The 12963-nt window shown below is 30.7% G+C and overlaps 1 protein-coding gene across 1 annotated transcript in view; it reads left to right on the forward strand.

Annotated features, from left to right (window-relative positions):
- LOC106469381 (transmembrane protein 198-like) overlaps positions 1–4449 on the forward strand; it is a 20967-nt gene extending 16518 nt beyond the window's left edge. Inside the window, 1 exon segment of the mRNA XM_022398732.1 lies at positions 1000–4449. Within this exon segment, the coding sequence (XP_022254440.1) occupies positions 1000–1128 (129 nt within the window). The 3' untranslated portion in view covers positions 1129–4449.
- The last annotated feature ends 8514 nt before the right edge of the window (positions 4450–12963 follow it).

Below are 12963 nucleotides of genomic sequence, written 5' to 3' on the forward strand. Positions count from 1 at the left end.
AATAATGAGAGCTATTGTCACATCTTTTCATTCTTTGTAGAGTGATAAGTTGAGTTATCTGAATAATGAGAGCTATTGTCACATCTTTTCATTCTTTGTAGAGTGGTAAGTTGAACTATTTTTTTTTAATAATGAGAGTTGTTGTCACATTTTACATTGTTTGTAAAATGAATTATTTTACTACCATAAGGAATGACAATTTGATCATCAGGTAAACTGACTCGTGTGGTAGTAAATTGTTTATTCACTCAATCAAAAGCAGATTTTGTGTGTGTGTGTTTTCCTATGATTTAACGATTCAACTATTTCTTTTTTTTTAAAAATAACTATCATTCTGATTTTTTGTCAAGAAAACTTATTTGTTTTAATTTTTCTAATACATGTTTATGTGTTAAGTATGACTGTGCTATGCATGAAGAAGCTAAGAATATATGTTTACTGACAAATTATTTATTGCACCTGTACCCTCGTGGTCTCTAAATACAGTATCTACCTCTGCATGCCACTGCTTTTGATATTGAATCACCTTTTAATTCTGCCTGATGTAATACATGATTCTGAATGTATCTTTCCAACGTGTTTAGATTTCCATTAATTCTGCTGTTAGTATATTGTGTCTACCTTTATTTAGTTAAGAGACTTTTAAAACAGTATCAACTAAACTATCTATGCCTCTTTTTGTGTGAATAAGTAATTGTGCAAAAGTTTAATTTTATAAGGTTAACAAACAATTTCTGTCACTTTTGCACATTATCCTATAGTTAATTTCCAGAAATTTGTATCTGTTTTGATGATTTACCATTCATTAATTTTTCCCTAATCAATCATCAAAAGCTTTTCTCTAATCTTTTAAATGTTATATCTTTGAATGTAAAGCCTGTATCTGTAAATCATAACCAAGATTCTTCACAATCCTAATAAATACCCACTTATCTGCATGTCCTGTCCTCATTCTGTTCTCTTGGTGACCGAGGGTGAGTGTGCATTGTTATTTTACAGAGCTACATCCAGAGTCTCCAGACTAAAGTCTGCCCTCCAGATGATAGTCTAACAACAATCCACTCAGACCTGACACGCCTAACTGCCCCTTCAGCTAGTACCACAACCACATTGAGTCAAGTTGCTTGATATACACATCTGGAAAATTGAGAAATCAAGTATAAATCAACTTTTGGTTTTCATGTGTAATGAAACTGCTTGGTTCCATTGAAAACTAGAATAACTGAGAGTTCCAGTTGAACACTTCTAGAAACATCACTTTATATCCAAGGCCTATAGCTAAATGATACAGTGGAGAGAATAGATTTTCAAATTCATGTAGGCTTATCATCTGTATGCAAGCCTTAAACTTTTATGGCAATAGCCATTCAGTGAATAATGTGAAATGGAACCTGAATTTGAAGAACAGATATTGTGGGCTACTTTGATTAGTGACAAGAAACAGGTAGCTAGTCATTAATCAGTAAGAAATATAAGTATTGAGTAACATTTTTTGTTATGTTAATGTCTTGTATAACTATACAAACCTAAACTATTTTTGTTATTAATTCTTATCTAATATGTCTTTTACTTGGTAGCTTCAACATATTTGATGTATATCTTAATTATCATAAGAAGACATTCCTTTGCTCAGCAGACATTGACCAAGACACTTTCAGGTTAATTGTTTTTAATGTCTTGTTTCTGTATTTTTTTGTTTTATTTTTTTGTAGGATAATATTTTGTAATCAATACTTTGCAAGTCTATAGGAAGTTGAATATTTTCTCAACCATAAGATTTTATCTATATCATATTTCGAAATTGTTGTTTAGCTTAGACTAACCTTGAGTGAGCAGTAAAAGTGTGGATATTTAGTGGGTTAAATCACTTGTATATTCTAGGACATATGTGCAGAATGAAATGTAAATATGTCAAAGAGAGGTATATTATAGGTAATTTTCCTGTGCAAATATTTGAATTGTCCTTGATTATATACATTGTTGCTCATTCTGATGCTTTAGAATTAAGAAGAGTTAAGTTGAAAACCAAATATTTTATTGTGTACCACTGTTAACAAGAGCTTCCCTAACAATATTTTGTATTCTATACAGAGTCTACTGAAACTATGATGTTTTGACTGTATGCAAGATCATAAGTTGATGCATAAACAGCAAACTACTCAGTGAAACATTGGTTTCTTCCATTTTTTGTTGTTGCTGTTTTGTGTAGCATTTGAAAACATGTACTGTAATTACAACAGTGTGTTAATATTCACCATGTAATTGAGTTTTTATTTGAGTACTCTCTCAGTGATTGTATCATGTTAGTATTTACCACTAGCTTTATTCATTTCTGGGATTAAAGGACAGCAATTAAATTCCTTGTTGATTTGTTGTTGTTTTTTTGTTTGTTTTTTAGTGAAAGGTTAAAATACATCTTGTGTGTCTTTGTTGAATCTATTTGCTTTTCTTTTCTCTGATTATACTGTAGCTCCAAAACTTTTTGCTGGATTTTGTGTGGTGAAAAATTGTTCATTGTTGTTAATGATACTTAATTTCTCATTAAATAATATTGGATCTTTTTGATATCTTTACTGTGCTATAACATTTTCTATAACAAATAAGATTTATAAACTGTTTCTGAAGGCTTCAGAAAGAAACTTCTATAAAATATGTTTAACCTGCATATAAAACAAGTGAAAGAGTTGATTTTAAAGCCTGTAATATAAACCAATACAGTTTTGTGAAGTGTTCTGAGCACAGATCTGGTGTTTTTTACATGTGTTATTTGCTGTTATCTGCATGTTGGGTAAAAAAATACTTCTTTCTTGTCATGTGAAAGGTACATGTAGCTATAGAAAAGCTTCCAAATTTTTTATTTCAAATAGGATATCAAATGTGTATTGTATGTAGATCCTACTGTGATATACATTTAAGGAATGAAACTAAGCTTTGATTGGAATTACCAGTGCTGGTGTGATTCTTTTCAATGCAGAAGCAACTTTGAAATGTTCTGGTAAATCTTCCATAGGTGCTAGCATTGTATCTTGTTGACTAAGTTTTGGTTATTTGTAACATAATTATATATTCACATAATACAAACAAGTATTATGTTGATACAGAGCCAGAATAAGGAACTTTTAGCTGTTGTGGAAAAAGATTTTTGATTGGAGGAGAGATTGTAAGTAATGTTTATTTAGGTCATTTAGTTATTGTAGATATTGTAACACAAAATCTGTAAAGTGTATCACTTATAAACTTAAAGAATCTCTACTGTATGGAATTCACATGCTAACTGATGTTTGATCATGTAGTTTAAAAGTATGTATAGAAATTTTGTGTTGTGATTTTTGAAAAAGACAAATCTGTAATCAAATAGTTACCAGTACTATCAAACTGTCCGGGAATTATAGGCTTTAGCCGTTGCCATGATTTTCAAAAAGTATATCTTAAACTTGAATACTACATTGTAGAAGGTTTGTGAATATTCTAGTCCCATTATTAAAAAAAAAATTGTCTCTTAATGGTAAATGTTTCAGTTGTGAAGTATGGATCACATAATTTTCTTTTTTTGGGAATTCTGCCATTTATTTTCAAATTCACAGAGAAATTTATTACTTGAAAATATGTTGACATCTCAAATGCTTTTATATTGGCTTTAAAACCTTGAAAAAAAATCATTTGTTGTTTTAGCTCTCTTTAATGTTAATAACATCTCACTTAAGTTCTTTTATGAATATGTTAATGCAAACAGTTTTTTTAGTTTGGCCAACCTTAGGAACTCAAATACCTTTGGTTTTGTCACATGTCTCAGGAAGGTCTACATTAGACAAGAGTTTATGTATAACACTGCCAATGTTTTCAATATATCGTGATTAAAATTTTGTAAGCCCAGTAATTTTTCTTTTGTATTTCCATTTTCTGTACAAGTGTTTTTTACTGCTGGTTTTTGAAAGAAAGGCCAGTAAATGTTTTGTTGTTTAGAAAGTTGATTTAGTATTGATCACATGCTGTGCTTATTATGAAAGTAATATTGTTAGCTCCTACATATACATTTAGTGTGTGTCTAGTTTAACTGTATAATTGGGTATGTTTATGCCATTTTCATTGTGGTGGTAATGGTATTGTGTTTGGTATCATATTAATGTGATTTCCTGTGTAACAAGTTACCAATCAGACTTTTTTTTCACATTTTAAAGGATAAGAAAAATGAAGTTTTTTTGAAAGAAGCATTCCTGTTCTGCTGTTTTTCTTATTTCCATTTTTGAATAAAGTGTTTTTTTTATATTCCGTAGCTTTGTCTTTTTAAGGAACACGGGATTCATATTTTATAAAATGTTAATATATTTTCAGAAGTTGTAAGAAAGAATTTTTTTGTGGTGAATAACTTCATAAATAATACAATTTACATGAATTGTGCATACAAATAGAGGATTTATCACAATTAAAATTGCTTTTTTTTTTTTTGTCTTCCTTCTTGTATTTTAACTTAAATTGTACAAACTTGTATAATAGATTATTCATAAAGAAGAAATGAAGGTATTTTTCAGTTGTTCCAGAAATTACTTAATTTGCATTCACCGACATAATTGGTAGTCAGCACTCCACTACATAATATTTCTCTGTTTCCAGTTAAAATATGTTTCTTTTCCAGAACAGGGAAAAGCCATTGAGTTTCTGGTTCAGTTAGAAAGATTCAGTCTTTTTCCAAAGGTCAGGGAATTTTGCAAATTTTCTTTTATTCTGGCTCAATGTTTGAATATCAAATGTATTATATTATAGGGTACATATCAACTTTTATGTGAAGATAGATATTCTTAGAATATTTAAATGATTACTGTGATATTTGTGAAGTCTGTAGGATAATTCATCTGAGTAAATAAGAAGAAAGAGTAATCACCCAAAAATAATTTAAAGTGAGGGAAATTAGCATCCTTATGACGTGAAACCCTAATTATTATCTCTTAAACTAGTGATAGGACATACTTGCACAAACACCACGATAATAATTCCTATAGTTGTAACAGCTTGTATATCCTTCACTTAATATTTCAACAGCATGAACAGTATCAAGATTTGACTTTTTTAAAGATTCTCTAGATATTCTAATATTTCATGATTCATAATGAAAACAAATGCTTAAATTTTTAACAGTAAGTCATTTGATGAACTAACTTCATTTAGTTCAGACCTTAATTTATGAATTAACAGTATCTCTGATACACAACTTATCTCATCAGAACATTTGGGTAGAATCTTGAAAATAGATGAGAATATTACTATATTCCAGTTGATCTTTTACACTAGATTTGTTTTATCTTGACAAATTTGCATGTTCTTGTAGTTGTGTTTTTAGCCATCTAGTGACAGATTTGGTATACCTAGAGCTTCATCTAGGACATTTAAATTCATAAACAACATTTGATGTATGTTTGTAAGCACAATGAACCAATATCATAAGTATATATTTTTTATTAGTAGTGGAATAGAACTAACAAAATAAAAATATAATACTGTAATTATATTTTTGTGGACGATTTCATTGTTGCATATCAAGGTATCCACAGGCAAGCTGGTGATATTTTTGATGTTCAACAGTAAACTTGGTACTACAATGAGAGCTATTAAGATATTCTAAAAATTCTTTTACAATGAGAGCTATTAAGATATTCTAAAAATTGATTTACAAGTCCTTGAAGATAACAAAAGATTAATCCACATGCTTGGAATAATAAAAAGTTGTCAAGGTTCAGCCACTGTTCTTTATGAAAACTAAAAAAAGTTGGTAGGAGAAGGCACTAGTGCAATGAAAGAGATATCTCTTACAATTAAAAATGGGTAATTTTACCATTGCAAGAAGAACATTCTAGAAAGTCCTCCTTGGAACTTATAATCATAAACTTGCCAGTTTTAATGTTAAATTGTTTTTTCAGAGCCTTTTTTTTGGGGCTGTGTCCACCACGGGGAATTGAACCTTGGATTTTAACATTGTAAGTCTCTATACTTACCACTGTCCCATCAGAAGACTTCATGTTGAATATTCTGACACAAAATAAGCATACTGTGAAAGACAGTTTTATCTTTTCTAAAAAAATGAAAAATGTAAGGTTTCATAGAAATGTATATTGTGCAAGTTTTGATTAAGAATCTCAGGATTCCAAAATCCCCTTGAAAGAGATGTTACAACTAGCAATTGAATTAACATATCATAATGAATATAATGACACTGGATTACCCAAGTTTGTTTTCAAGTAACTGTTGAAATCTACTAGCAAGGGATCATATGTGACCAGAATGACAGTGTTGTGACAGGTTTGATAGTTTCTTTGGTTTTTGTAAATTATTTTTTAATTTAATAAATTTACTATTATCATTCAAAATATTTTCAACCTTTATTTTGCAATTGGATCTGTTAACTAAAACAACACTATTATCTTTATCTGGTTTGATTATAATAATACTTTCAATGGGCTTGGCATGGCCTGATGGTTAAGGTGCTTAACTGACTTTCTAAGGGTCATAAGTTTGAATCACCATCACCAAACATGCTCATCCTATATGGTTTGGGATGGCTGGGCCAGCCACCTGGCTGTAAAAATTCTTGGCTTACAAAATTACTGGTTGATCCCAAATTAATTGCGATTAAATTGATAATGGAAAAGTAAAAAAAAAAAAATTTTCATTTTTACTATAGTATATAGTATTTTATTATATAATATTAAAGAATGTTTTGTATTCATTTTAACTTTAAAAAGATGTACGTTAAACATATATTTTTCACAGGAATGTGAATTTTAAAACAACTGAAAATAGGTGCAAGAAGTGATGATAAGTTAATATTTTATTATAATAGACAGTCTTTAATGCTGTATAAAATATGTACCACCTCTTGAAAACATTTTTATTTTCTTAACCAAAATGACAATTGATAGACAAAAGGAACCTGTAGCCATTTTCTGCCTATATGAATTAACATATAAAAAACATCCTAAAAATAAGGAATTTTCAAGTAAAATCTTTACCCCAGTTCTGGTGTATATATTGAACTGGACATTATATTTTGTTTTTAGTAATTATTAATTTGTGGCTGTTATACTGAAGTATTTTGATTGGGATGTCATATGCCTTGTGGTGAGTTTCTCCTAAAAGATGTATAGGTACTTACTTACTTTGGCCTGGACCTGAACTCACAGTGTCAAAAGTATCAAGTTTTCTACAAGTTAACAGTACCTCTTCAGGCACTATTCAAATTAAACTGCCAAGAAATACACAGAATAATGGGACTTGGTGCTGGATTCCAAGAAAGAAGTGGCACTCCACTTGTAATTCTAAAAAGCAGCAGCACTGAGGTCTGGTGAATGAATACTAGTAGAATTTTACTTCTACATATGACAGTACCATAGACATGAAAACATATGTATTCCAAGACAAAAAAACAATAAAAAATCACAAAGAACTGATAGCTAGTCTGTTTCACTGTGTTGTCAAACTTCCTTAAAAATCTTATTTTGTATAGTATTTTTACAGTTGTTGATCTCCCTCCTCTCCAGTGTTTATTTGAGAAGACAGCAGCACACCCTGCTGGAAGTGACAAGCTAACCAAAGAAAAGAACAATTGTAATTATTAGGTAAAATTCAATAGAAGATTTTAAAAAAAAATGAAAGATTGAAATCTGCACAAAATAATATCAGTGTTAACCTGAACATGATTTATAAGTAGATTAGATATAAATGGAAAAACCAAAAACTACTGACTGCTCAGTAATTTTTTTTAACTTTGATTATTTGCTACCTAATTATAATTTTTGATAGTAACATTAGGCATCAGGCTGGTATCTTAGACCAACATTAACAGATTAACCCTGTATCCACTTTACTTCCATCCCAATATTAGCAGAGATCAACCTGATATCCACTCCATTGGAATCTGTCACAAGAACGTTATTATTGATTAAATTTCTATCATATGTACTATTCTTATCCCAATGTTAAAGAAGACAATCTGATATTGCCAATGTTATCAGAGATCAGTCTCAGTTGAATGTGACCTAATAGTTAATGTGCTGGATGGTGCATTGAAGGGTCCAAGGTTTAAAACATGGTGTTGCTGAACACTTACCACACTTTCATTTGTAGCCATGTCATAAAACTAACAGTTTATAATGTTATTTTGTGCAAGGAACCATATGAAGCCCTTTTAGTTATGTGTGCTGCTAGCTGGTGCTCTACATCTGATCAATTGTTCAGCATTAGGGATGAATATACCTGAACCTGAGGATTCTTTGACCTGTCTTTTTAAGTCCACATGCATAAGATGCTTTGGAGGCTGAAAAATTCAACAACCATCTATTATTTGTTAACATCAAATAACAAAAGAATAATAATTTTAATCACATTCATCCCTAGTGACCCAATATAATTTCCATTATCACTCACTAGCAACTAAGATATCAACCTGGTATCCACTGCACTAGATTCTCAAACCTATATTGGCAAAAAGCACCTTGCTATTCACTCTACTAGTTTCATTCTAATAGGCAGAGTTTATTGTGATATTTACTGTATACCGGAGTCTTATTCCAACATCAGGAGAGATCAACCTAGTATTCACTTTATAAAGTCTCAACCTGCTATTAACAGAGGTCAACTTGGTATTAATTGTACTAGAGATTAATCTAGTATGCAGGATACACACATTGTTCAGGTGGATTGACTTTATAGTACCAGTTTATGAACTTTAAACTTTTTTTTTTAATAATCTGGTTATGGTAATGACTTTGCAGTGACCAGTGTTGAAACTGGATGTTTTTTTTTTTCAGTCAATATAGAAAACATATAGTAACTCTTTTTTCGTGTATTTTTTTTTGTATTTTTAGTTTTTCATTTGGTATCTACATGTACCTGCAAGGCCTTGAGAGGTACTGTGATCATCATACATATTTTCTTCATTTCTATATTTTGAAGTAGATAATATTTTACCTTATCATATAACTGTAAATTATTATTTTGATTAATAAGATTTGTTTCCAAAACATTACACACCCAGCAATTATTAGCCTAAATTAAAATCTACCATTATAATGTTTGTAGCATCAAAATTTGAAATAAATAAATATGTATTAAAAAAAAAAACATAGGGAAATTCATCTTTGAAACATGAAGACAAATCCGTACTTTTCCCGTTGAATTCTGTTGTGTATTTTTTCTTAATTTAATAAACTAAAAACGGTAAATATACTTTCGAACAGTTGACCAAAGCAACATATGTATAAAATGTATGAGCTGGTTCTGAAATAAGACAAAACTATTTACTGTAAATAGTGTGATCTGTGACTATAATATATATAAATATATTCCATTCTCAAATTATTCGGAAGCTGATTGGATTATGTTTCGAAAAGTGAATGTTAGTTTTGATTTTGACCAACAGGTGACAGGATTGAAAATGGTATAATAATCTGATGCATGACTGTGCTGATGATAGGGGGTTATAATAGCACTGAAGGCCCTTGTTATTGAGCGAAAGGTTTCGTCATCTCTGGATATAGTGTGATTGACATTTTATTATTTACTCTTCTTTATTTTCAATTAAAAATTCTAATTGATAATTGTTTTTTTTCCATTGTGGTAGTTAAATTAAGAAAATAATTTTAGAATGTATGATTTACAAGAATTAATATTTTAATTATTATTAAATTATTCCAGGGTTTGATGTACTTAAGCTCGAACGAACAATAACATCAGTTATCACCAGAAGAATGAGGATCTAGATCCTGGAAATTCGTTACGAAGGTTGATAGTTTGTGGGTAACAATTTCATCGCTAAAAAGTCCCTGAAAGATAAAAGGCTAAAGAAAATTTAAATATTAAATATTTTCTTTGTGAGTCAATTAAGATGTAAATATATGTATGTATGTTACATCATAGCTCGTCGAAACTTTTGTGAAAAAAAAAAACGTTTTGTATCTAATGACGTTCACCGATGTCCTAGAAGTCCAAGAATAACAAGTCAGTCCTTTTCACTGTGTTGTCAAACTTCATTAGAAATCCTATTTCGTATACAATTTTTTACAATTATTGATCTCCCCAACGACACATCCTGCCGGAAGTTATTCATATGAGAATTTTTTTTGTTTTTAAGAGTCATAACTTAAGATGTTGCATTTCCTGGGTGTTCAAGTAGTCTGTAGTTACTGCTTTTACACAGGCCTGTCTCTTGGCGCAATAAAGAATTAAATCATGGCGCATGATAAACTACGTGTAAAATCGGAAACCAATGCTTTGGTATCTATGTGTCAAATATAACGAGATAACAGGGAAATTATTTAACAAATTTATATAAAGAAAAAAAAACATTTTGTTCAAATGACTAGAACAGACATTCCCAACCTGGGATACATGTACCCCCAGGGGTACATAGGAGTCTGACAGTATAACACTTTACATGGTGTTTTAATCTACAGTCAGACAAAGAGAGCAAAGTTTGAGTTCAATTTATCGATGTTATCAATACTATAAGATCCTTATGCAGTCCACACATTTAGATTTCATAATAAAATAATATCAAAATCAATATAATTTTATCAATTTTGATCCTAAATTTTTAGGGGTACATGGGAACGTGTCAGAATGCCCAAGGCCAAGGAGTACAGAGGAATAAAAAGGTTGGGAATTCCTTCTTTAGAAGAACAACTACAATAAATAAAAGTTTATATGCTTATACTGTATTCGGTATTACTGCTTATACTATATTGAATAGTTATGAATATCTCGCAGTGATAACGTGTCAGTATTACTGCTAGAAATATACAGTAAGGTTGTATATTTCGTAATTTAATATCATGGAGTAACTATACTAGGGAGAAGGTTGGATGATGTTATTCGATAGAAATCAAGGGTGGTTTAATATCTGATTTCTATTTTTATGTTTTTTTAGGGATAACTATCATACCCACAACCGGCTTTAGACGGTGAGTGATAGTGTGATCTGGGACGTAGTGGGTTCTAGCACCCAGATCCTAATCCTCCCCCTTTTTTTTTGCTGGCTAGTTCTGCATCTGTTGTTTTTATTATGTCTGATAGGCAGAATATCCCCAATGCTTTTGGGAGCTATAACCGCAGAAATTTTCACTTTAAAATGATACCTTTTGTACAAACAGTATAATTTTACATTGTTATATTAGAACTTTGTTGGCGCCTACATCTACATGTACAATAAATAAATTGTTGGTTATATTATACATATATATATGTATCATCCAAGTCTTTTAACGTGACTCTGAGACTCCCTTAATCAAAAAAAAGGTATAGATATTTATCAGTGTGTTCTTCCCTACTCATTTTTTAATTAAGGATACTATAATTTATGAATACGGTTTTTTAATTTAGTCTTCTGGTAACTTAAGCAGATATTAAATATTCATTAGGCTTGTAGTGATGTAGTTTCTGGTTTCGTGGCGATTAAAGATAATGTTTGTTGGTCTGGTGATTAAGGCGCTCGACTTGTAATTTGGGGGTCACGGGTTCAAATCTCGACCGTGGTGGCGTAGTAGTGTGACCATCAGTCACACTTTTCGATGGTTTGTTTATTTGTTATAAATTTCGCGCAAAGCTACACAATGGCTATCTGAGCTAGTCTTCCCTAATTTAGCAGTGTAAGACTATAGGGAAGGCAGTTAGTCATCACCACCCACCGCCATTTCTTGGGCTACTCTTTTACCAACGAATAGTAAAATTGACCGTCATATTATAACGCTCCCACGGCTGAAAGGGCGAGCATGTTTGGTGTGACGGGATTCGAACCCGCAGATTGCGAGTCGAGCGCCGTAACCACCTGTCCATGTCGGGACCTTTTTCGATGGTAAAAAGTAGCCAAAGAGTGGACGGCGGGTAGTGTTGACTAACTGCCTTTTCTCTAGCCCTTGAGTAGCTTTGCGCGAAATTCACTAAACAAACAATAAATATTTGTTAAGCCTATTATTTATGTTTTTGAGTTTCGCTCCTTCATGCACAGTAACGGGAATTTATATTTAACATGCATATTTTGATTTTTTTATATATGTTATTTGGGTTTTATGAATATTGTATGTTTTACAGTTTTACATACTTTTACTCCGAAGTAACGAAAATATTTTTGTATAATTATCTTAATACTTACAGAGAGCAAATGTGATTAAAAACAAAGCTAAAACTACACGAAAATATTTTTTCAAACTGTAGTTAAATATGGTAAAACTTATCTTGTATTTGTTTGTTCTACAGTATTTCAGTAAGGTGAGTTGAATAAAATACTTTTTGTGTGAGAAGATATTCCAATCTTTCATAATTTTTTAATTAGAATAATCATTCAACATGATGATTTATATAATATATTTTACATGTAATTATTATGCAGTTTTAATTTTGCTCTCAGCAAACCACAAAAGTTACACTATAGTCTATAGTGATATTAGAACACAAGGCATTTTCTGGACGATGTCAAAAAACACGATCTGGGAGTGAGGAAAATTATTAATATCCACTTCTGGATAAAGCAAGCACGTGTGAAAGCTTCACAAATTAACATATTCCAGGTCCGAGATTATATCCAGCTGTATACAATTTAAATACATGCATGTATTAATTTGTAGTCACTATTCATACGAGAGTTAGTGTAATCCGAGCTATTTTAGTACATGTTGCTTCGTAGTTGAACTGTATCATCACAAAGAAACATCACATGTGCTTTTCTGTTTAATAGAAAAGAAATGAACATTTTCAGAATATTTGTTAACACTTTTGAATAATTGAATTGATTTAGTTTATAAATTAAATAATTATGTATATATATATATGTGTGTGTGTGTGTGTGAATCAAAACTAAAGTCAAGCCCAAACGGGTTATAATGATTTATATTTTTCGTGCATCAGGTTTTTCACTTATGCATACCAGAAACGTGTTGGACAGGTTTTTTTAACTGTTTTTTTTCTTGTTTTTCTTTTTTT

Source organism: Limulus polyphemus, unplaced genomic scaffold (assembly GCF_000517525.1).
Source record: "Limulus polyphemus unplaced genomic scaffold, Limulus_polyphemus-2.1.2 Scaffold96, whole genome shotgun sequence".
NCBI classification, from domain to species: Eukaryota; Metazoa; Arthropoda; class Merostomata; order Xiphosura; family Limulidae; genus Limulus; species Limulus polyphemus.